Source organism: Passer domesticus, chromosome 5 (genome assembly GCF_036417665.1).
Source record: "Passer domesticus isolate bPasDom1 chromosome 5, bPasDom1.hap1, whole genome shotgun sequence".
Taxonomy (NCBI): Eukaryota; Metazoa; Chordata; class Aves; order Passeriformes; family Passeridae; genus Passer; species Passer domesticus.
In genome coordinates this window covers 21,493,014-21,514,640 of record NC_087478.1, presented here as the reverse complement: position 1 = coordinate 21,514,640, position 21,627 = coordinate 21,493,014, and the positions used below count along the sequence as shown (strand labels likewise).

Sequence of the window (21,627 nt, the reverse complement as noted above, 5' to 3'; positions counted from 1 at the left end):
TCCTCACTGTTCACCAATACTGTGTTTCCCCTGCCCTCAGCTGGAGCTACCTCTGTTTTAATATGACTGAGTGATTAGGGATTTGTTTATATACTGCAGCTTGGCTACTATGGTCAGTCAGCTCTGAGTATGACATTCAAAAAAACCGACCAACAACAACAAAAACCACCAGCCCAAACCACCAGCCAACCAGAACCAAGCATTCTCACTTACTTTTCAGAAATGTATATTAATGACCTTCAGAAAGCAAGTTTGATGACTCAGAGCCTATTTTAAAACAAGCAAGAAAAAGCAGTACCCCTCCTGCCTCCCTTTTAATATACTGAAGTAGGCAGTTCTAAGTTTTACAAGGCTAAGTTCCTGCAGTGCTGAGTGGCCAATCTACTTCCTGGGAGAAGAGCTGTAAGCACACAGCCACAGCAGCTTACATCTGAAATGGAAATGTATGTGATACAGCCACAAACCTCACCCTTTTTTTAGTATAATTTGCAATACATTTTCACAGAATACTCCACTCTTAACTGACTGTAAAATACTGACTAAAAACTACTGACTGAGAGTACAAGGCAGGTGAGGAGGCATCTGATCAACATCCTGCCTTCCTATCTCACCACAGTATATCAAACTGGTTGGAAGAATCAACCTTAAAGCATGCTTCTTTTTCTCAGATTGCCAGCCAAATCCTCTAGAAAAAAAACCAAACTTATATACTCCTGCAGATCTCAGACTGCTGCTGTGATGGGCTGCTCAGAAAATCTTAAAATAGACAGATTACTCAGCCTTCAGAAGGATGAGAGATGCTAATCAGTCCTCCCAGAAGGCTGAAAAAAGATAAGAGCATAGAAAAAAAAAAAGAAAGATGAAGAAAGATACAAGGGTTTTTCGCTTGTAGTTTGGTCTTTTTCTTGTGTGAGCACACACACATTATGATGCAAGAAAACACAGGTGCAAACCTAGCTTAAAAATATTATGCTGGAACTCCAAAGATCACTGCACTTGAAAGGAAGAGAACCATGTGCAAACAGATGATCTGAACATATGTTAAGAAATGGGGTAAAGGTTTTCCAAGCAACACTGCTTAAAACCACAATATGGTACCTGATTTTGAATGTGTCATCTAGCAAGTGGCATTTGGAGAGCATGTTTTAGTATATAGTATGTGAGATGAACAAGAACTCAGTCTGAGGACCAACCATCCCCTCTACCCTATATTCTCAGTTTTTCAACTGAACTGCAAGTGCTCCCTCAAAGGAACAGCAAGAAATCTCCTAGAAGGTTCCTTAAGCATTTGAACAGCAAACTGGCATGTTTGCTACAGATGAAACATCCTGTAGGAATTGCCATATCTACTTGCAGTTTTTAGCAAAAAAAAAAAAAAATTGTTGGACAGAAGGGAAAAAAAAAAACCTAAACCCATTTGGAAAGTAATTTTCCAGGTGAATCAGGCCCCCAAGAATTGGAGCATTTTCCAGCTCTTTATCAGATTCACTTTAGCAGATTTGTTCCAGTTATACATATTGTGGTTAATAAAGCAAAATTAGGAGTAGTGACAAAAACTGTATGCATTAACAAGCTCTTGGAAAAGGTGTAATTTTTTTCTAGAAGAGGTAACAGTTTCTCCTTCTGAAAAATAACACTCTAACTATTGAGAAAAGTGCAACACACCAGAAACTCAGATTTATTCCATTGCTACAAAGGCTATTCTACTGTGACAAAATGTCAAAAATAATGTTTTCTTTTAACATTATATTAGCAAAGATCTTATTTTTACAACCACTATCCCTTCTGTCAAGTAGATTTAGTTTCTCAAAGCTGTACTACAGTAACTTAGCTCTATGAAAAGGCTCTTACAGTTTTCAAACTCCCAGTGACCATTCAGAAAGTTTCAGACACTTAAAACAGCACATAGCAATTTTAGTGAGGCAGGGAAGAAATGGCTGAAACCAACCATTTGCCATTTCCTTATTCCTTCATCATCTTACAGAAACAGCAGCCAAAATACGTCAAGTCATAGCAGCTTAAGCAGTCACTGCAGATCAGCTAGAGCATTTTAACAAAGTGATTGCTCTTCCACCATCCCAATTCCAAAATGGGTTTCATTAAACACCAATAAAGTAGAACAGCAATGCCTGTTATGCCACTTAAGTGAAGTGCCCCCTGACAAAGTGTGACGAGGTTACCAAACTGAGTGGAAGGAGGCATGTCTGAAGGCAGAGCCACCTGCAGGAACACCTGGATAGGCTGGAAGAGTGGGCTGACGCTACCAGTTCAGCAAGGACAAGTGTAAAATCTTCCACCACAGAAACCATAACCCAGCAGTAAAGAACAGACTGGAATCTACCCAGCTGGGGAGCAGATCTGTGGAAAAGGACTAGGGGATTCTGGTAGACAACCAACTCAATACAAATGGAAGGTGCTGGCAAAGAAGCCAACAGGATGCTGGACTGCATCAGAAGGGCATCACCAGCAGACAGAAATAAAGTCATTATTCCTCTCTGCACAGCACTTGTCAGGCCACACTTGTTACACTCCCTGCAGTGTTGGACACTGCTATTAAAAGAAAAAAAGAAAAAAGACACGGACAATCTAGAGACAGTCCAACACAAAGATAATCAAAGGACTGGGAAGCCTGCTAGATGAGGAAAGGCTGAGCCTGCTGGGTTTGTTCAGCCTTGTGAAGACTTACAGGAGATCTTAGTACCACATTCCAGTATTTCAAGGGTGGCTACAGAGAAGTTGGAGACTCCCTTTTAGCAAGGAAGACAAGAGGGCTAGTGGGTACAAGTTATTGTGGGGAAGATTCCAGTTAGACTCAGAAAATTTGTCACAATGTGAACAACTGGCCATTGGAATAATCTCCCCAGGAAGACTGGATTCCCCAACACTGGCCATTTTAAAATCTGGCTGGACAGTGCTGGGCTAGGGCTCAAATTAGAGAAAGCTATAGCAGTATGAAAATTATAGGGTGAAACACAGCTGCTATTTCCTGGATGGAATGCTGTGAGTATGCTCAAAACCTATCCCACAGCAATTCCATACATACACAATCTGCAACCTCAAGCACGTGTTAGCAGGTAACAGAGGGTGAAAGCAGAGTGGAAACACCTTGGTCAGCCTCTGTTAAAATCAGATGGTACTTTGCAGCTGATAAACCTGCACAGCACCTGTCAACCAAGGGAGACAGGAGCAGGTATCTTTCTGCTGAACCAGAAATGGTAGTGAAATCACTCTCCTTAGGTGATCTTGGTTCTTTGTAACTTAATTGTAACATTAACTCACAACATCATCCCAAACTTACCTGCCTCCAATGTATGACCACCCCTTACTGAGCATGCTCTATATTTTATTGACTATATCTCTAACAGCAAAGCAAAAGAATTTTACACCAATGAGTAACAAAAATATGCACTACCAGTCACTCAAGATCCACCCAAATGAAAAGGAAGTTCATTGAAAGGTCCCCATAACAGGACACAGATTAGACAGGCACAAGAGTCTCAGCTTTCCTGGTATGCTCACAGACTAATCAAACACTAAAGGTTTGAGGAAATGGCCACTTTTCATATGACAGCTATCTTGTCTAACCATGCTTCTGACAAGAAATGTCAGACCAGATGATTCTTGAGATCCCTTTTAACCTGGTATTCTATGATTCTATGACTTTAAAACCTTATTGTCACAACTTGTTAATGTTGTCCATAGCAGATGTTTCATAAATTACCACAGTCTGATTTTACTGAGCATACTTACCTGCTATTCTCATGTTTAGTCTTCAGCAAGCTAATGACACTATTGCATTAAAGCAGCCACCTATGGGAAACAAACAAAAAAAAAACAAAACAAACTAAAAACCACTTCACCATAATTACAGCCAAAAAAGCACTTTTGTGATGAGCAAAAAACCCCATAGACTTTCTAGTCAATAAAATTACTGATGATTGTTCTGAATACCTATTTCTTAACACTCATGGTTAAGGGAAGATTTAAGATGGGTTTCTGATGCCTTGCTTTCATTTATTTCTCCACAAAACAAGTATTCTGAAAAAATTTCTAATTTCATCTAATCCCCGATAAATTCAGTTTAACTCTCAGTCCTTCAATTTGTGACCTAAGTACTTATCAGTGCTGTATCTAAGCAGTATTTAGTTTCCTAAAGTTATGTGGTAAAAGTCAACAACTCCACCTGCACTCCTTCAAAACCTTACCTGCTTCTGGGTGCAAGTTGCTATTTGGTAACACAGCATAGCAAACTGTGCTTTGGAGAGAAAAGATTTAAACATTTTGGTCTCTAGGATACTACAAAAACTACATTTAATGGAGTTGAAAGAAGGTCAACACTTTAATCTCTACGTTACAAAAACGTCACTCATAGGTACAGCCAGAGGAATAACATGATGGTCAACAATAACAGAAGCACCAACCCTAGCACTCAAATTATTTCAGAATAAACTGAAAACCACTCTAAGCAAACAGCGCCTAAGCATCCACAAGCTTCTTGAGAAGACCATGTCACCACACAAAGTGGGCCACAAACTCCACAGGCTCTGGATAAAAGCTCCCACCACCTCCTCCTCCCTGCAATGCAGGGTCCAGAGGCCGTACCAAATCTGCACTCCACCTGCAGAGCCAGAGCTGCTCCTGGCTCTGCTCAGTCCTGGGGGGGCTCATGTTCCACTGAGCCTGGACATCTGCCTCGACTTTCAACAAGATCCCTGAATCGGGGGAATCATCTACACTAAGGCCACATTGGAAAAAACATAATCAGCTCTCACTCTAATCCAAGCAGCTCTCCCAGACCCCCATCACAGAAGCTATAGCATCCCTAACCCTCTGCAGTCCTATGTCATGATTTTGAAAAACATAAAAAACATTATCTTTAGAAATTATTAGAAAAACTTTTGTTATTAGAAATACAAATTATTTGGAGACAAGCACCAAAACACCCACATAGTCTTGTGGTCTATACTAGGGAGAAAAAATTGGTATTATGCAGAAAACCTTTGCCTTCACTTAGTTCAGTATCTTCAAGTTCAGTGACTTGTGTCCAGATCCTCTTTGTCAAAGATTCAGTCATTTTGCTCTATCCCTTCAAGATTACTTGGAAATGGTCAGGAGAGAAATAAGCAGGAAAAAAAATTGCAAATACAGAAACATTTATTTCTATTCTTTTTATTCTTGAAAATAGCTATCACCTAAGTTTAAAAGCAGACAAATGTTTTTCAGTGCTATTATTGTACTGTAAAGGAAATCTCACTGCATATTATAGACCATAATATATCCATTTAGCTGTAGCCACACATATTATATCCTCATATAATAACTTTCAGGGAAAGCTAGTATTTATCTGTCTTGTAAAAAGGCAAAAAAGAATCTGTCAGGGCAGATAAACTAATTTTATTTCAAAGTCTGCGAACAGAATTATTTTAGGCTTCTTCCAGACACCCAGAAATATATCAATGTTATAATAAACACTGGCTGTACTTTGAACAGTTACAAGCTTGTTTTAAGTCTGCACTGAAAAAAAGAAGTTTCTTTCTTTGTTTTACTCTGAACAAAAACACATAATGAATTCAAAGCATGAAAAAAGAACATGAACAAAATCAGAAAGAAAAATCTAAGTGAAACATGATCTAACCTTGACTGCTTTTATCCCAAAATCATCTTTCACCTGTCTCAGGGAGCATTATTTTTAGCAATCAACAAATAAGAATATGCATTCTTTAAGTGTGGAATGTTTTTTGATTTAGAAAAAGGAAAAATGAGTATGCTATGCCTCAACTTGAATTTTAAAAATTTAGTGATTCTTTTCCTAAATTACAGTATACTGAAAAATCATGATGTTTGATTTACCAAATAATACAGTAGTGCTACAGTAGAGACAAGTGTTGCAGAGCACTTTCCAGCAGTGGGAAAATAATTTATGGACATCAAGTCCTTTCCTATACTTATTATCTTGATTGGTTTTTTGAAGTATTTCAAGACAGAACAGGAATAAAACAAGATAAGCTGTGAACCCTTATAAATGCTTATGGACCATTACTCCACATCTTCAGTATTAGACATAACTGAAATTATTGAACTGATTAGAAAATTTGTTTGGCATTTTTAATAGTGCACATTTTAGGATTATTTAAAAACAAAGAACATAGGATTACAATTGAGTTTGCTCAAACTTAGATTCACAAAAGCAGTACCAACAACATTCCTTTGATTGCTTTAGAAATAGGCCAAAATAACCCAAACACTATTTTTCTCTTCTTTGATGTAATACTCCATCAAGCAGAGGCAGGAGAATTAGAACTTTAGTATCCTCGTGAGTCATGAGTGTCAAGTAATACAGATAATCATTTATTACTACATCATTCTCTGTCAGGCAGTCAAAAAGGCTCCCCTGTATCACTTATTACAGACTGAGGCAGGATGTGTAGCCCACAGCAGGGCTGACAGGACAGCAGAACCCCATAGGGATGCACAGGCCAAGGAAAACACCACAAAACAGGCAACAGACAACACCAACATCTTCAAGTTGCAAAGTAAAATGGCTGGGTTTGGGAAGCATTATGTGACTTAAATATGGATTTTTTTTTCTTTTTCTTCAGACTGTGTTCTTACCACAAAACTCAGGAAGTTTTTCAGTCAAGGTCTACAACTTGGACAGCAGAAAAAAACCAAAAATTCTCTTGTGCAGCAGTGCCTTGAAATTAAAAGTTATCCACAAAAGAAACTGAACAGGAGAAGACAAGAAATTAGAGGTTATAAATCTTTCTTGAATGCTGGCATGTCACTGTCCAGTTCCCTGCATGGAGTTGCACATCTATCCATGCAGAAAAAAATTATTTATTCTCGATACAAACTACCAGGGAGAGGATATATGGAAAGACAGCTCAGAGCTGAAGTTACACAAGGATGCAGAAAAAAAGCAACCAGTATCACAGCCCCCAAGACAGTCTAAAAATCCATAGGGCATAGAAAACAGCAGCTAACAAGAAAAAAAAGGAAGAGAAAATCAAAGGGCTTTCCCCCATTCTGCTCCACTTGTTGATTAACTTCTGTGCTACGACATACTCAAAAAAATACAAAACATTTAATAGATAACGCCACAGAGCTACTGCACGTATTTTTGTTCATACCTAAACTAGTTTCAATAAGTAGACCAGCAGATGCTTCCTTTTAAAAGTAACCTGTGTCTCTTGAGGGAACACTGCTAAGTCCTTCCTGGAGGAAGCTTATAACTACTTTGTTTAGGAAAATTACAAGCCTATAATCCTTCCAAGCATCATATTTTGTCAGCTCATAAAAAGTTTCTAACACATCAAGACTGAGTTCTTTCTACATTCATGTGTCAGACAGAGTAGTCATCATGCAAGTTTCTCTCCTAGAATCATTGTGCAAGAGGAAACTGCATTGAGAAATTGAAATATTAACAGTTCCTATTAATCCTGCCTCACTGACTTAACACTGAATGAAGTGCAGATTTCAGTTTCAAGCTGCATGCTATTCAATTTGGTTAATTCTTTATCAGGCTCTTCTCAACACTTGTCCAGAGATGGTGCCATGGGACACACTTGACTGGGGCAGGAGCACAGCCTCTGCCCTGCTTACTGTGCAGAAAGCTGCGGCCACTTGCCACAAACTTTGGTTTAAAAGGGGTTTCAAATAAGACTGTAATTAATGGTTTGAAGAATGATAATGAAACATGTAGATTAGTCTGTTTCATTCCCAGGATAATAGTATTTCCATTAGCAATTTGATAAAATGAGTGGATTATGCTTACAAAATGGGCACACAAAAACAAGCAAAGATGAGAAGCAAGAAATTGGAAAGTCAAGATAATTTTGAATTCTGACCTTAGCTGATTAGGAAGAAGTCCCAAAATAAACAACAATATTTAATAAAACAGAAAGTAATATACTCTAAAATTGACATAAAGTGCAGCAAAATAAGCAGCAGAAATGGAAAAAGAGATTATAGCAGCTCTCTAATATTGGGGTCAACAATGTCATACTGCCACAAAAGTGTAACTGTTCATTGTGAACTGCACTGATAGGACTGCTGTGTATGGAACAAAAAGCAATTACTCTGCTCTGCCTAAATAAACAAAAAATACCCTGCTCTGTGTGCTATCTTGAATTTTAACTGAGAGCCATGCGCAGTTTTTTTTCTAAATCTATCTCAATGCATAATCCCCAAATGGAAGAATCTAGATAAGAATTACATGACCTAAATAAACCAACTAAGGGATAAAAGACTCAAGTCTGCTCTGCAAGGAACTGTGAAAGAGAGAAGTCATGATCAGACATCTTTATCTCTTATCTTCAAGATGTAATTCTAAATTGTTACAGAAATAAATATATCTTTTTAAAAACACTATTTATAGCAAATCTAAAATAGATATTGAAGGCATTATTACTTTAAATATATATTTTTATAATCTAAAAAATTGCTGAGAATAACTGTTCTCAGTATTCTCTGGCTGCCTCTTACCTATTTGTAGTTACAACATTAAAGAAAAACAACCTTACAGTTACGAGGATAAACAAAAAATTTAAAAGGAGCTGTAAATCATCATAAATGTCTGGAAACAGAGACAGATTTTCTTAACACAGATACAAGTCTACAAGGTGTGAGCCAATATCCTCTTCAATATTAAGCCCACATTTCTATACTATTACATGCAAATCTGTACTCAGGTTATATAATATTAAATGTGTGGCAGCCTTAGATGCTTTGCATTCAATTCAGGGGGAGATTTCCCCCCCACAACAGGACTTAAGTGTTTGCACACTTTCTAGCACGGTCAAATAATGTTATACCTGTTTTTTTATATATCTGCTATTTGTTAATATGAGTAGCATACACTATACTGAAGTTAAAGAAGTGTTCAAAATTACTTGGCAACAACAACAAAAAAACCTTCAAAAAATCCCCCAAAACAACAACAACAAAAAAAGGCAACAACAACAAAAAAATCGCTTGACATTTTATTTCCAAGACTTCAGTAGATTAGGACATTGTCTTTTGCTGGTGGTTTTTGGGGTTTTTTTTTTAGCATTCCTCAATTATTAGCACATACATTTTATTCCTGCCAGAGAACAGCAAAAAATCCTTCAAACAAGCAAAAAAGAATTAGCTTTTCATACCTGGTAAAATATAATCAATGAAACAACACTGTGTTTAATCCAGCCTCTGTTGATAAGATATTTCAGTGTGTTATGTTTAAGCAGCTCAGAGCAGTGGTGTTTTTTTTACTCAATATTACACAGTGAATTAGATACGTCAAGGACAGCATTAGCTATTCTTATGTGGCTTCTGGTTTTAAACCTGTGGTTGTGCCAACCTGGATTATATGCCATGGACAAAAGAGCTGAGACATTCAAAATCATTTAATACTGTTTTAAATGCAGGATGCATTTTCTTATCCAGATGACTGCTTACTTTTCTGCTAGGCTATGAATAGTTTGTCCAATATGTTTATACAATTATTTTAATTTGAAATTAGTGAAGGATACATATGGAAAAGAATTATATATTTTAAAAAGTAAATAGTATAACTCAATTTTATTGTATAATCATGCACCCTTTGTGTGTTCTGGAAATACAGGCTATGACCCCAGTAGTTGCTCCCCACAGGCAGCACTCCTACATCCATTCAAATTCTTTGAGGTTCTGACAGAATTCCACATAGGGAAAAGGTTTGTCCACACAGAAAAATTTAGAGACTTAGGAAGACATTTTCTCTTCTCCTTTGTGACAAATGGTACCATGAAGTAAAATTATTAATTTCTTATAAAAATTAGACTTCTTATAAGAAATGTGTTCTTCCATATACATATCAATATTTATTTTGATATTCTAGACAACTGAATCAGACCAAAGTGTTTGCTTGCAAATACAAGATTTTATTTTACTTCTATCAAATTATATCTACAACAAATGAATGTAGATACATGTAGGAAATTAAACTCAGGCTTATTTCAGCTACTGTTGCATGTCCTGTGTTGTGACTATCACTTGGTGGTTTCACTTTTAGGAAAGGAAATACACATGAGAAGCAGCATTGTGCTGGAGTGTTTTGAAACTTCATGTGCAAAACAAATCTTTCCCAAATGACATGTCAAATCACTGTCCATGCAAACTTTTGCTAGTGGCACCAAGCCAGTACTTTCACCTTAGGCAACACATAAACTAGTCAGTCTCAAACACTGAAAAATTCTTCTGAATCCCGAGAAGCTGAGATAAAAGTACTAAGGCATTCATTCGCCCCACAGAGAATGAAACTTAACCCACATTCCTTCTGCAATTAAAACAACAAAACCAAACCAACCCAAGAAAAAAAAAAAGGCAACACAACCAATCAACAATAAAAAAAATAGCCTTATAAGCACTCAATCCATACTTTGAAGACTCTTCTCAATTATTACAAAAATTTACTGATCCTGTAGTTAAGAATGTGATTTATGGTCCCTAAATCCACACTATTTATATGTGATGAAGTAAATCGTACCATTGCTGCTGACATATCTATTGAAGAGAATCTTAGCTCTGTGTTTCATGGGGTTGGATAATATCACATATTGAAGTTCAGATAGATAAAGTCATCAAGGACAACTTTCTGAACTTCATTCACCAACTTAGTTCTCCACTTCATCCCAGCAAAGTACATGCTGATCTCATGAGGAAACTGGGGGAAGGTACTCCCCTGTGACAGTCACTGCCCACAGCATTGCTGGAGTCTGCAGTTTGTCTTGTTCTAAGGGACACTGAAATCCATGCTCCACTGTGGAGCCCCTTTTCATCAACTCATCTCCCACGTGAGGTAGCATTTGGGTAGGTTTTGGCGCTTTGCAGGATTAAAAGAGCACCTAGTGGAGAAAGAACTGCATACCAGCTCTGGGAAGAAGGGCAGCAGCAGTTCCACAGACCATGCTATGCCTACAGGACACTGCTAATGGGATCACAATGCACATATGAGACTGCTGCTGGTGCCTGATAACCTCACGTGCATGAGGCACCCAGAACCAAAGTGCTTCTGTGCTGCAGGCAAGTCATTGCTACTGGTCCATATTAGCACTGGACAGGCCATCATTTGTGAGTGATAGGTGAAACGTACTTGAAAATGAAGAGGAGGTCAGTCAGTGACATGATTCTTAACAGCTCTAGAGTGATTCGCCTCTTCCTACTGAAGACACACAAAACAGCCCCAAAACCTATAGCTTCTAGGTTTCTGAGCATGAGATATCAGAATAAAGATCCACAGCCTACATTTTGGCTAGGTGCAATCTTACAGTAACCACTACCAAAACCATAAGCTATATCTGTGAGGAATAATTTTACAGAAAAAAAAATCTAGGGACAATGTGTTCTTTTTGTATACTATATATTTACATAATTTGTACACTTTAATATTTAACAACCGGTATTCATCTGCTAACTAAAATCCAACATAGATATTTTCTATCCTTTAAGATGTTATAATCTAAGCATCATCATGAGTGGGGAAATCTAAAATTATGCTGCATAGCAATTCACTGTATGTCATTATCTCTGTAGAAATTTACTACATTAGGACATATAAACTCCTTTGAGGAATGGCATCCCTCAGTGACAGAAAGGTGCTTATCAGAGACCTTACCACTGAGACTATGCACACCTGACACACAAAGATGCTGATATCTCACAACTCCTGATGGGATCCCCTCTGGATCATGCTCTTCTAAGAGAAATTATCTAACTGTTACAGGAACTCCTTTAATAAACCTCTGCCTGAATCACCTCAAATGCAGTTCCAAAACCATTCAAGTGTCATTGATACTCAGCTGACCAGCAAGCACACAAGCAGCCATGGCAGTTCCATCAGCCACCTCCCCCAGAAAGTGAAGAGTATCAAGGCTTATCCAAAAGCAGAATTAACTGCCTGGGAGCAGGTCAGCAACTTCCTAGCAGCAGCAATACTAGCAAATACAAGCCTAAACGTTTGTGAAATGATGACTCAACTAACTGATGATACTAAAACAGATCAAAATAAAAAATAAAATAAGAAACCTTTGATGGTTACTTTCTCTTCAGACAAAAGACAACTGGAGAGAGGGTGGGAGAAGGGAAGGAAACCAGCCAGTCACCAGAAAGCAAGTCTTATAAATAGAGGGGAGACTGTAATTAATTTCAATGTTAAGATTTTAACTGGACTGTCATGAGCACTAGCACGTGTTTGCATACGTAAACATATTGTGCAATTTTCTGCCACTAATACTGACTCAACAGTAACATCGAATGGAGGGCAAAGTTTACTCCAGCAGCTCCCTCTGAACTGATAGTCTCACAGAGGTTCTCCTCTCTTCCACATTCTCTTGGCACTGAGGATATGTGAGGCCAAGGATGGAAAATGCTACGGTGCAGCTCAGTCTGCAAATTAAGATACAAACTATTTTTGTATTATAAAAATACAGTACTGTATATGGAGAGCAAAGACAGTTGAACAATTCCAAAAGGGTAACTATTGTTAATGTGACAACTTCAGTGTGATTGAATTTCAGGAACCTTGGGTGAAATACCATTTAATATAGTCATCCACCACTTATTATAAACATCAATGAACTACTGAAGAAGGATAAGATTTTTAAATTTGTGGAAAACACCAAGACACAAGCATATGGAAACAAATTACAGGATGGAATTAGTTACAAATTATCCAGAAATATATTAATTTATTTATTTTAACAAAAAAAATTTCCTAAAGTCCTCTCAGGATGCGTATACCCTTAACAAAAGTATGAGGAGACTGTGCTTGGATTCATGGTCAGACACAGAATTTTAGATGATGAAGCAATAAGCCAGGGGCACCTATTTATATGTCACAGATGCTTAATCTAAGAAATTCTAGGAAGTGAGATTTCAAGCAGCAATACCAGTTCAAAGTTACTTCCTTATCTCCCTTCTCTTGTGTCCTTGTGCCATGAGGCCTGAGGCATATATAGTATTAGGAAGCATAAAAATTTATGAGATAGGTGAGCTCACCTGACAGGCTGCTCCAGCTCACATGATTTTGCTCAATATGGAAACTTAATGTAGCAAAAGAGAATATAACTTTAATAATAGATTAGAGGACAACTTTCAAGACTGTTGAGGGGCAAAGTGCAGCAGCATTGGGCTGCTAGTTTTGCTCACCCATGTCATGACCTCACTGCAAGACTATTGGATTTCTGACACTCATGCAAATTACATTTTTTCTGAGAATTTATGTATAATCTTGGGTTTAGAACAAGAGAGACTTCTCAGATAGATCCCCCTAAACTGCAAAACAATTACAATAATTCCAATAGCATTGGCAGCAAAACAATTGTCACAGGGGTAACACAGCTAGCCACTGGCAAGTAAAACATGGAGGTTTACAATAATTATGCCTAAGCAAATTTTAGTGAAAAACTCAGAAATGAACATACTTATGACCTATATAATGACTCATGGACATACTGATTACTGATATAACTCGAAAGACTTGCAGCCATTACACTCACATGTCAACTCCCTGCCTTCATGGAACTACAAGTTTAAAAACCAGAGCCTAAGTTCTATTTGAATAACAAATTCTCTTTGATCAATTTAAATATTTAAGAACAAGTTCTCTGTGTCTGCTGTGGATTCATTTTATGGACATCTAATATTCAGGCTGCAAATAATTTGCAAGTAGACAGGTATTTTTGCACAGTATCAACTCATCTTATGATTTTATTGAAAAAATTAAAAACCTGTTTCTTGCATGTTAGCATTTTCCCCCAAAACCTGAAAACTAAACATTCAGGAACTTACTTTTTTATATAGTAGTTTTCCAAAGTTCCCCTGACTAAAATGTTAAACTCTGTGTACATCATCCCTCCCTTCTATAAGCACAAACAGTTCTCATTAAACGTGGGTGGCCACTCAAAGAGTTGTAGCGGTGGCGCAGTGCCCAAGGGACTAGAGCAGTGTACCCCTGAGGCTGGCACTGGGACAGTGACTGGACACTGACACAGGTTTGCCAGAGGTGGCAGGTAACCCATCCCTGGAAACGCTCAGGGCCAGGTTTGGATAGGGTTTTAAGCAACCTGGTCTAGTGGAAGGTGCCCTGCCCAAGGCAGGGGGCTGGGAATAGATTGTCTTTAAGGGGCCTTCTAACCCAAACCATGTTATGTAGAGCACATATGCTCTGAAACGCTCGGGCTGCGCTTAGAGAGGCTGGGGGGAACTCGTGGTTCCGTGAAGCAATGATTATCATCTGTTTACTCTGCGCTCCCACTGGGTGAACGGGCAGCACTTTTGCAAAGCCATGGAAGCAATGGCCTGCAACCAACAGGTGCTTCCTCCATCCTGCACCGATTAGATGCTATTACATGACAATAGCAAGCTATTAGCTTGTGAAGAGCCTACCTGCAGGCTTAAAGCAAGTCACAAAACTTGTTTTGCCACACAAACAGCTATGTAAAGCAAAGGTTAAAAAAGATTTCTTCATACTTAAAAGAAAGCCTGAGGGAAAATATGTGCTAATGAAGATACTCATACCTTGAGAAGTTTCGAAAGCTTTTAAAAAAAGAAAACAACGCGACAGTCATTAGGTAGCTATTTCTGATGCGGGTCTGTGGTTTTGATACTTTTTCTAAATAACTCCCCAATTAGTATTAAATAAATATTTTGTTAAAAGAGAGGAGCAGTCAGCGGCGTTCACCAGCAAAGAGCCACCACGGGCTCCAAGTCTGTGCGGCATAACAGGCCACGCAGAACATTAAAATACCTGGTATATGCAAAGATCTTCACCCAGGTCTAGTTATTACATTGTGATTTAACCTCTTTTGAATGTGAGAAAATGGGAAAATAAACAAATCAGGTGAATTACATAGACCCTTAGTGGTTCAGCCTAACACGTGACTTAACATACGGTAGCATTTATCTAAGAGGAAAAAAATATATAATTTCTATATGTTTTGCTACTTCAGCAACTCAGAGGCCAGTAACCAAGGCACACAGGCTGCTTCGACAAGTATCTCTTTACAAACACCACATCTAACTTCCTCAGGCGTTCAGAGGTGCCCCCTGTAACGATGCATTTTAACTAAACAAGAGCTGAGCCCTACGGCTCACGGACCAACAGCGTCCAAGGCCCCCTGCTCCAGAGGGAGCCAGGGGAACACCGCCGCGGAGCAGCGGCACCACCCCGCTCCCACCGGGCTGACTTTGTGTCAGCAGGAAGGGGCTGCCACGCTGCCAGCGTTTCACTCATTTCCCTGGACCGGGCCGTCCCGCCGACCCGACCGCTGCCTCCTGCTGCCCCTGCTCCTGCTGCCCCTGCTCCTGCTGCCCCGCGCGGCCCCGCCGGCGGCTCCGGGCGCTCGCCCCTGCCCCCGCCCGGCCCTGCCCCGGCGCCGGGACGGACGGGACGGAGCCCCCGGCTCAGACCCGCGGCCCCGGCCCACCTCACCCTTCCCGGGGCGGCCGGGCATGGGGGAAGGGCCGGGCGGCCCGGGGACGGGGCGCCGCCGGGGAAAGCCAGCGGCGAGGCAGGGGCTGGCAGCCAGCGGCCGCCCCGCGCACAGGCGGGCGATGCGCGCCCGGGCGGCGCAGCCAGCGGCGGGATGCCCGGCGGGAGACGGGCAGGGGCCACCCCCCGCGCAGCTCCGCGGAGATCGCGAGCACCTACCGGGGCTGTAGGGCGCGGACAGGTCGCGCAGCGTCCCCTCGGCGGCCGCGCCGCGAAGGCTGCCCCGGCCCGAGCAGGAACCGAGCGGAGCCGCCGCCGCTGCGCAGCCGGAGGAAGGCGCGGGGAGCACCCGCCCCCTGCCGGTGGCGGACCCGGGCCGCCCCGCCCCGCCCCGCTCCGCCCCGGGGCGCGGGGCTGCGCGCTGCCCGGCCCGGCCCGGCCCGGCCCTGCGCTGCTCCGGGAGCCGCGGAGCGCCCCGCACACGGCGTGCCGGCCGTGCCCCACAGCCATCCCGGCAGCGACATGGACACCGAGGTGTTTCTCCTTGTTTTCTTTCATATTTTGCGCACCTTTTCTCTTTTTTTAATTTTTTTTTTTTTGACCAAACACACCAGAAGTTATCTTCTGTTACCGAATAGAAGAGGCATTTTCTGTATTAAAATAAAGTCCAACCTTTTTGTTTCAAAAACATTGTGATCAGCAGGACTGAGGCAGTCTGTGTTATTGCATAAGAAGAAAAGTTAATCCCTGTCTCTTCTTTATCTTTTTTTTTTTTTTTGGCACTGATTTTCCTCTAACCCCGACCATAAGTTGGAGTGGGTAGGGAGTTAGAAGTAGTTGGGTGGGTAGGGATGCAAGCAGGAAGAACAGCATTTTATTTTGTGGAAGATTTCCACTGGCCTAACTCAGCTGGACTATTGCTAGGGTAGGTATGGAAAGTGCTGGAGAAGCAGAGCTCCAGCCCCTGTAAATTCCACTATTGTTAAACCAGCAAGAGAGCATTTTTACAAAATCAGCGTGGCACTTCTCTTAGTAGAGAACAAAGCCACAGCCAAAATGTAGGGCATATCACACCCAGGTAGTCAAAAGGAAGTTTCCATATTTATTTTAATGACTTCTGGGCAATAGATATTTCTTTTATTGGTTTTAAAATAGCATGCTTTGAGACCAGTTGGTCATTGGTATGAAATGGTTATTTGAACATCAATCAAGTAATTCCTTTAGTAAATTTTCAAAACATAACAAGGTTTCAGGCATACTATAATCTAAGCAAAGGAGTACTCAGTGGGAACATTACACAGGAAATAAGGTATTTATAGTTTTTAGTTCTAAAAGATGATATAGATATATAATACTTTGGCAGGTAGTGCTTAATGTGTTAAATTTAACCATGTTCCCCTGATTACTAATTAGGTGGTACTGTCTACAGTAACAGATGAGTAAAGACGGTATGCTAACAGAGGTTAACTCTTGTGATAAGCAAATGTTTGCAATTGAAACAAACATTTTAAAAAGATTACATAAGTAGCAATATCAAATTATTTAAAGAAGAAATAATATTATCTGCACAATAACCAATACCTCAGAATACATTTTCATCAAAGTCAAAGAAATAAGTTAGACTTGAGAACGGCTGCAGTTGGATCCCATTGATTATTTACTTGGCTGCAAAGGTGCCACAACACACAGAGGATGTAGAGTCACACTTCCCTGGAAACGTGGCTGCTGACAGAACCAAAGGAGAAGGGGTATGCCAGCCCTCCCAGTGTCTCAAGACAGCTCACAGTTCCTCTTTTCCTTCTTTATTTCTAATTTGTCTTGTGATTGTGCCTTTTTTAACATATTAAAATTACTATGCTCATTGTGTAGAGGTCTTCCATAAGAAGTAGAAATATCGATACCTACAGGAGTTTGCTTCTTATTATTGTCTGTGATGAACTGACCATTTTTCCTTCTGTAGATTAAGTTTGTCATGAAACAGCATGTGTTTCATAGCCACATATATATGTTTCATCACGACCTAATATGTTCTAAATTTACGACTTTTAATTCAAAAATATTTATATTTATTTAAAGATAAATCCACAAAATAACTTGGTTTCATGATTACACTGTTTAGGAAAAATAGATACTATACCTATATGTTTTGCAAGCATCAGAAACTAAAGTATCTTAAGAATTTGGGTGCACTGGGACTGAACAGAGATAATCTTGTTGACCTTATTTACATATTTGACAAATTTCTTTGCTACGGTCTCTAGCATATGACCTGAACTTTCTTATCTCTGTCATAACTACATCTTTTTACTAAGTGAAGTCACAGCATTGTACTACGATTTTGGGTTTTATTGAGAATGAAAACATTTCCTTCATATAGTTACAGGAAAACTAGATGTACTGCAAGCCTCATTTATCATCCTAGGGATAACAGAGATAAATTAAAATAAGGTAAAATACAGAAGCAAACTTTTCCAGATGCTTTACCTTTGTTCTGTTAATTATTGCCTCTGGCAAGAGATGTTTTTCTAATTAGTCATCAGTCTTGATTCTCAGTTCTGGTATAAAAACAATTTCTGGTGACTTTTAAATGTACTGTTTCCCTGTAAGCCTAAATTTAATGTTCATATACTATAAACTAATACTCCTGCCCTAGCAAATCTTTCCATGGCACTTTGAATGAGCCACACTCAGATTATGGGCAGATACTCAGCTCTCCAAAATTTGGAATATCTATGACATAGAAGTTACTTTTCTCAGCTCAGTGGCACAGTCATAGGAAACACTTTGATAGCACCAGTATTACAGTGCTGTGACAAATAGGATGCAACTCTAAGCCCTCTTTTAAATATTATATAGAGGAAAGAAAAAAAGGAAAAAAGAGAGAAGTTCCTTAGGGAATGCTACAGGAAGTTTGCCTTGAAGAAATTGGAAAATGTAATTTTCACCAAGTGGTGAGTCTTTTAACTATAGATAGAAACTAAAATATATAAGTACAAGATGAAGCTCACTCGCCTCTTTGCTCCTGCCTCTTCCAAACATGTGAGAACCTGTATGAAAAAATCTTCCTTAACATGACATCCTGTTGGCTTTCTGATCGGTCTTACCAAGTTTTATATAAACAGTATGGGTGTGTGTCTGAAAGTGAATGTATTATTTAGTGTTTGTTCAATGATGTGGTAGAATTTAAAATATATACATTCAATATGTATTTCTGTGACTTCACCCTGTTGTTATCAAAAGCTGAGAAAGACAGACTACAGATTTTATTGTTTATGAGCTGCATTGTAAAAGGTCATGAGCACCACTCTGAACATCTTGTGACAGCATGAGAATTCTTCCACACAATAAACCTCCTCCAAATTTAACTCTTTGTCATAGAAAACACATCAAGTTTGCTTCCAAGTTTGTTAATGTTTCATTTCAGCAAGATATGTTTCTGATCCACAGGCTTTCAACCAAATCCTACATCTCCCAAGGCAGAGCTCCATGCATCACTGCTGCTCTCTCAAAAAAAGTCAGTTCCTCCCCTCCCTCTCAGTCCTCACTAAATTGCCTCTATCCTGTATCCGTCAGCTGCACCACCCTCATGTGTGAGCTGTGCCTTGACATCACAGTGATCCCAATGAGATGTTGTAGTTCTCTAACCCCCCTAGTAGATTCTCCATTCTGTATGCATTTATGTACAAGCATGTCAGATAAGGCACCAGGCTGAGCTGATGTCCCAGGAAAAGATATGAGAGCTTTTTTCCACGTTATACCGTTGGCACTGTCTTGTTGTGTATATTTGCTTGAGTTGACCCATTTCACTCTGTTCTGTTTATTACACCACATCCCACACAGTTCCTTACTTGACTGTAGGCCATCATCTCTCTCCCTGTTGTTTCATCATTCCTAATGTACAGCTCTCCTCACCATTCTTGTCAGTCATATGGCAGAGCTGCTTTAGCTCCCCTTTGTCAGAAACACCCAGTTTGTTCCTAGCAGTTGTTGGCATTCAGATAGGACATTATAACCATAAAAACCAGATCCCTATTATAGATGCCAGCTGCATGATTCCAGCTGATCATCTGCAGTGTCTGTCCACTCCTCCCCAAGATACGTCTTTCCTTTCTCTGGCAGGATCAACCAGAAAACCCTTGACCACGTCCTTGACCCTTGCTACCAGACCCATAGAGTTATGCCTAGTGTGTTCACAGCTTCCCATGGCCAATATCATTGCTGCCCTTGTGGAAGAGTAGCACGGGATAATAGTCTAAGGCCCCACAAGTCTATCTTCAGTATCTGAAATACAAGCCCCAGCAAGAAGAAGATGCCTTTTGCCACCTGGTGAGGTCAGCCTATGGGGACCTTCTCTCCCCCTGCTGTCACTTGCAGGTTCCACCTGGTGTTGTTGCAGGTTCAAGGTTAGCTGGTACAACTGTTTTCCTGGACCAAGCTCCTGGAAAGAGCTTGCTGCCAGGGCACTCATTATTTTGAAGGTGCAGGTCTGCAGATAGGAGTGGGAGCCTTCCTTCTGTTGCTAGAATCCATGAGTTTTCAGCCTTCTTTCCCCCTGCCTGTGTGCACATGTGAGGAATGTGCTGTTTTTTACAACACATCACAAATGATGAGAGTAATTGATGGACAGTCTCTCCATGTCCACCCACACCTTAGTGCTTCATCAAGATAACCACTCCCCAGTCTTACCAACATATAAACATACATTGTCAGTAGTTACCATGTCTGTGTTTTTCTAGTGGGAAGGAAAGAATTTAATCTTCTGAGAAAACTTTCAGGGTGATGGGGCAGAAAGACAGGGCAGCTCAGCAAATGTCTGCAGGGTAGACACTGTACTCAGTTAGGCCCTTAGGTGTACTATAATAAAAAAATTAAATCCTGCGCATCCAGAAATAGAAAGCAGCCTGTATAATCAAGGATTCTGCCAGCTCACGCATTTTTCACCAGGATGGAATGACCGGAACCCATCCATCTAAGCTTCAAGTGATGGGTAAGGTAAAAAGTGCAGAGGCAGTAGTGATCATTCCATCCCTACTGTCATGCTTGGCTAGACCACAGAAAAGAAATTGCATTCTTAGCTAGATTGATAGGAACAGCCCTGAAAAGGGGATTCTAGCTCTAACCACAGAGTTACAGAACTGGTACCAGAGGCATCTGAATGTCCTTCAAAGTGAAAAGGAGAACTTGGACAGCAAACACTCTTTGGGTGCAACAGACCAAAATGCAGGTTTCAGGTCAAAGGGATTTATCTAGAGACCAGACTAGGCTCAAGCTAGTACAGGCAGCTCAAAACTAATGAAAGGATTCCTGGTAACTGTGGAAACTCCAGGAACAGAAACACAGTGATGCAGCAGAGCTCATAAAATCACACAGCAAAAGTGATCTCTTCAAGGGCCAGAAGATACAGTACTCTGAGACTAAAATACTGCAACGATGGCAGTTTGATTGCTTTGCAGTTGTGGGCAAAAGAACCAGAAACATGAGAACTTCTGGGATGACTTGGAAGTTGCTGGCACCTCATTTAACCCACATGCCCTCTGATACTGCTCACCTACTGTCTTCACACTGGGGTCATGCCTCTATATATGTATGTAGCAATAGGATTGCTGAGCATCTAAAAGTAGCATAATAACATTCATAGGGAAATGCAAGCAGACTGGCTTCTCCTGCAGCTAACCAGCTCCTGACTCAAAAGCTCTTCTGGCTGGAACACAGGTTCAGCCTTTCTGAGCAAAAAAACAAATACAGTGAAGCCTTTCTATTCACCACAGTCATGGTGGTTTTCTGAACTCAGCAGTTTAGGACAATATTTTCTTATAGTAGAAAGAAGGGTTACTTCCTTCTACTACAGAATTGATATGGCCACTTAAACTCAGATGTCTTTGAAGGAGGCTTACCTCAATAGCCAAAGAGGTATGGTATGAGAACCTGCCAATTTTGATAATAGTCTCATAAAGCAGAGTACTGTGTCAGAACTGACACCTCCTTTTTGCAGCGGGACAGCCCCTCCCTACACATCAGCACTTTTAACTGTTTCTCATGTTGCTGGCTGCAATACTGTACAAACTTACCACCATAGATTTTCTGACAAAAAAATAGTATGATTTTTATTGAATTTTAAAAACATATTTCCATGTGATACATTTTCATTCAAATAATGACACTGAAAGAATGTTTGCTTT

General features: G+C 40.1%; 1 protein-coding gene across 2 annotated transcripts in view; it reads right to left on the bottom strand.

Moving 5' to 3' along the window:
* Positions 1–15,821, bottom strand: part of FAM3C (FAM3 metabolism regulating signaling molecule C) — a 28,300-nt gene extending 12,479 nt beyond the window's left edge. The window contains exons 1-2 of one of the 2 annotated variants that reach the window (XM_064422288.1): positions 15,668–15,821; positions 3,751–3,810 (exon numbers count right to left, since the gene is read on the bottom strand). In XM_064422288.1, coding sequence (XP_064278358.1) covers positions 3,751–3,763 — 13 coding nt within the window. In that variant the 5' untranslated portion in view covers positions 3,764–3,810; positions 15,668–15,821. The remainder of the gene's footprint in view (positions 1–3,750; positions 3,811–15,667) is intronic. The other variant, XM_064422287.1, reaches the window with a different exon arrangement.
* Positions 15,822–21,627: the final 5,806 nt, after the last annotated feature.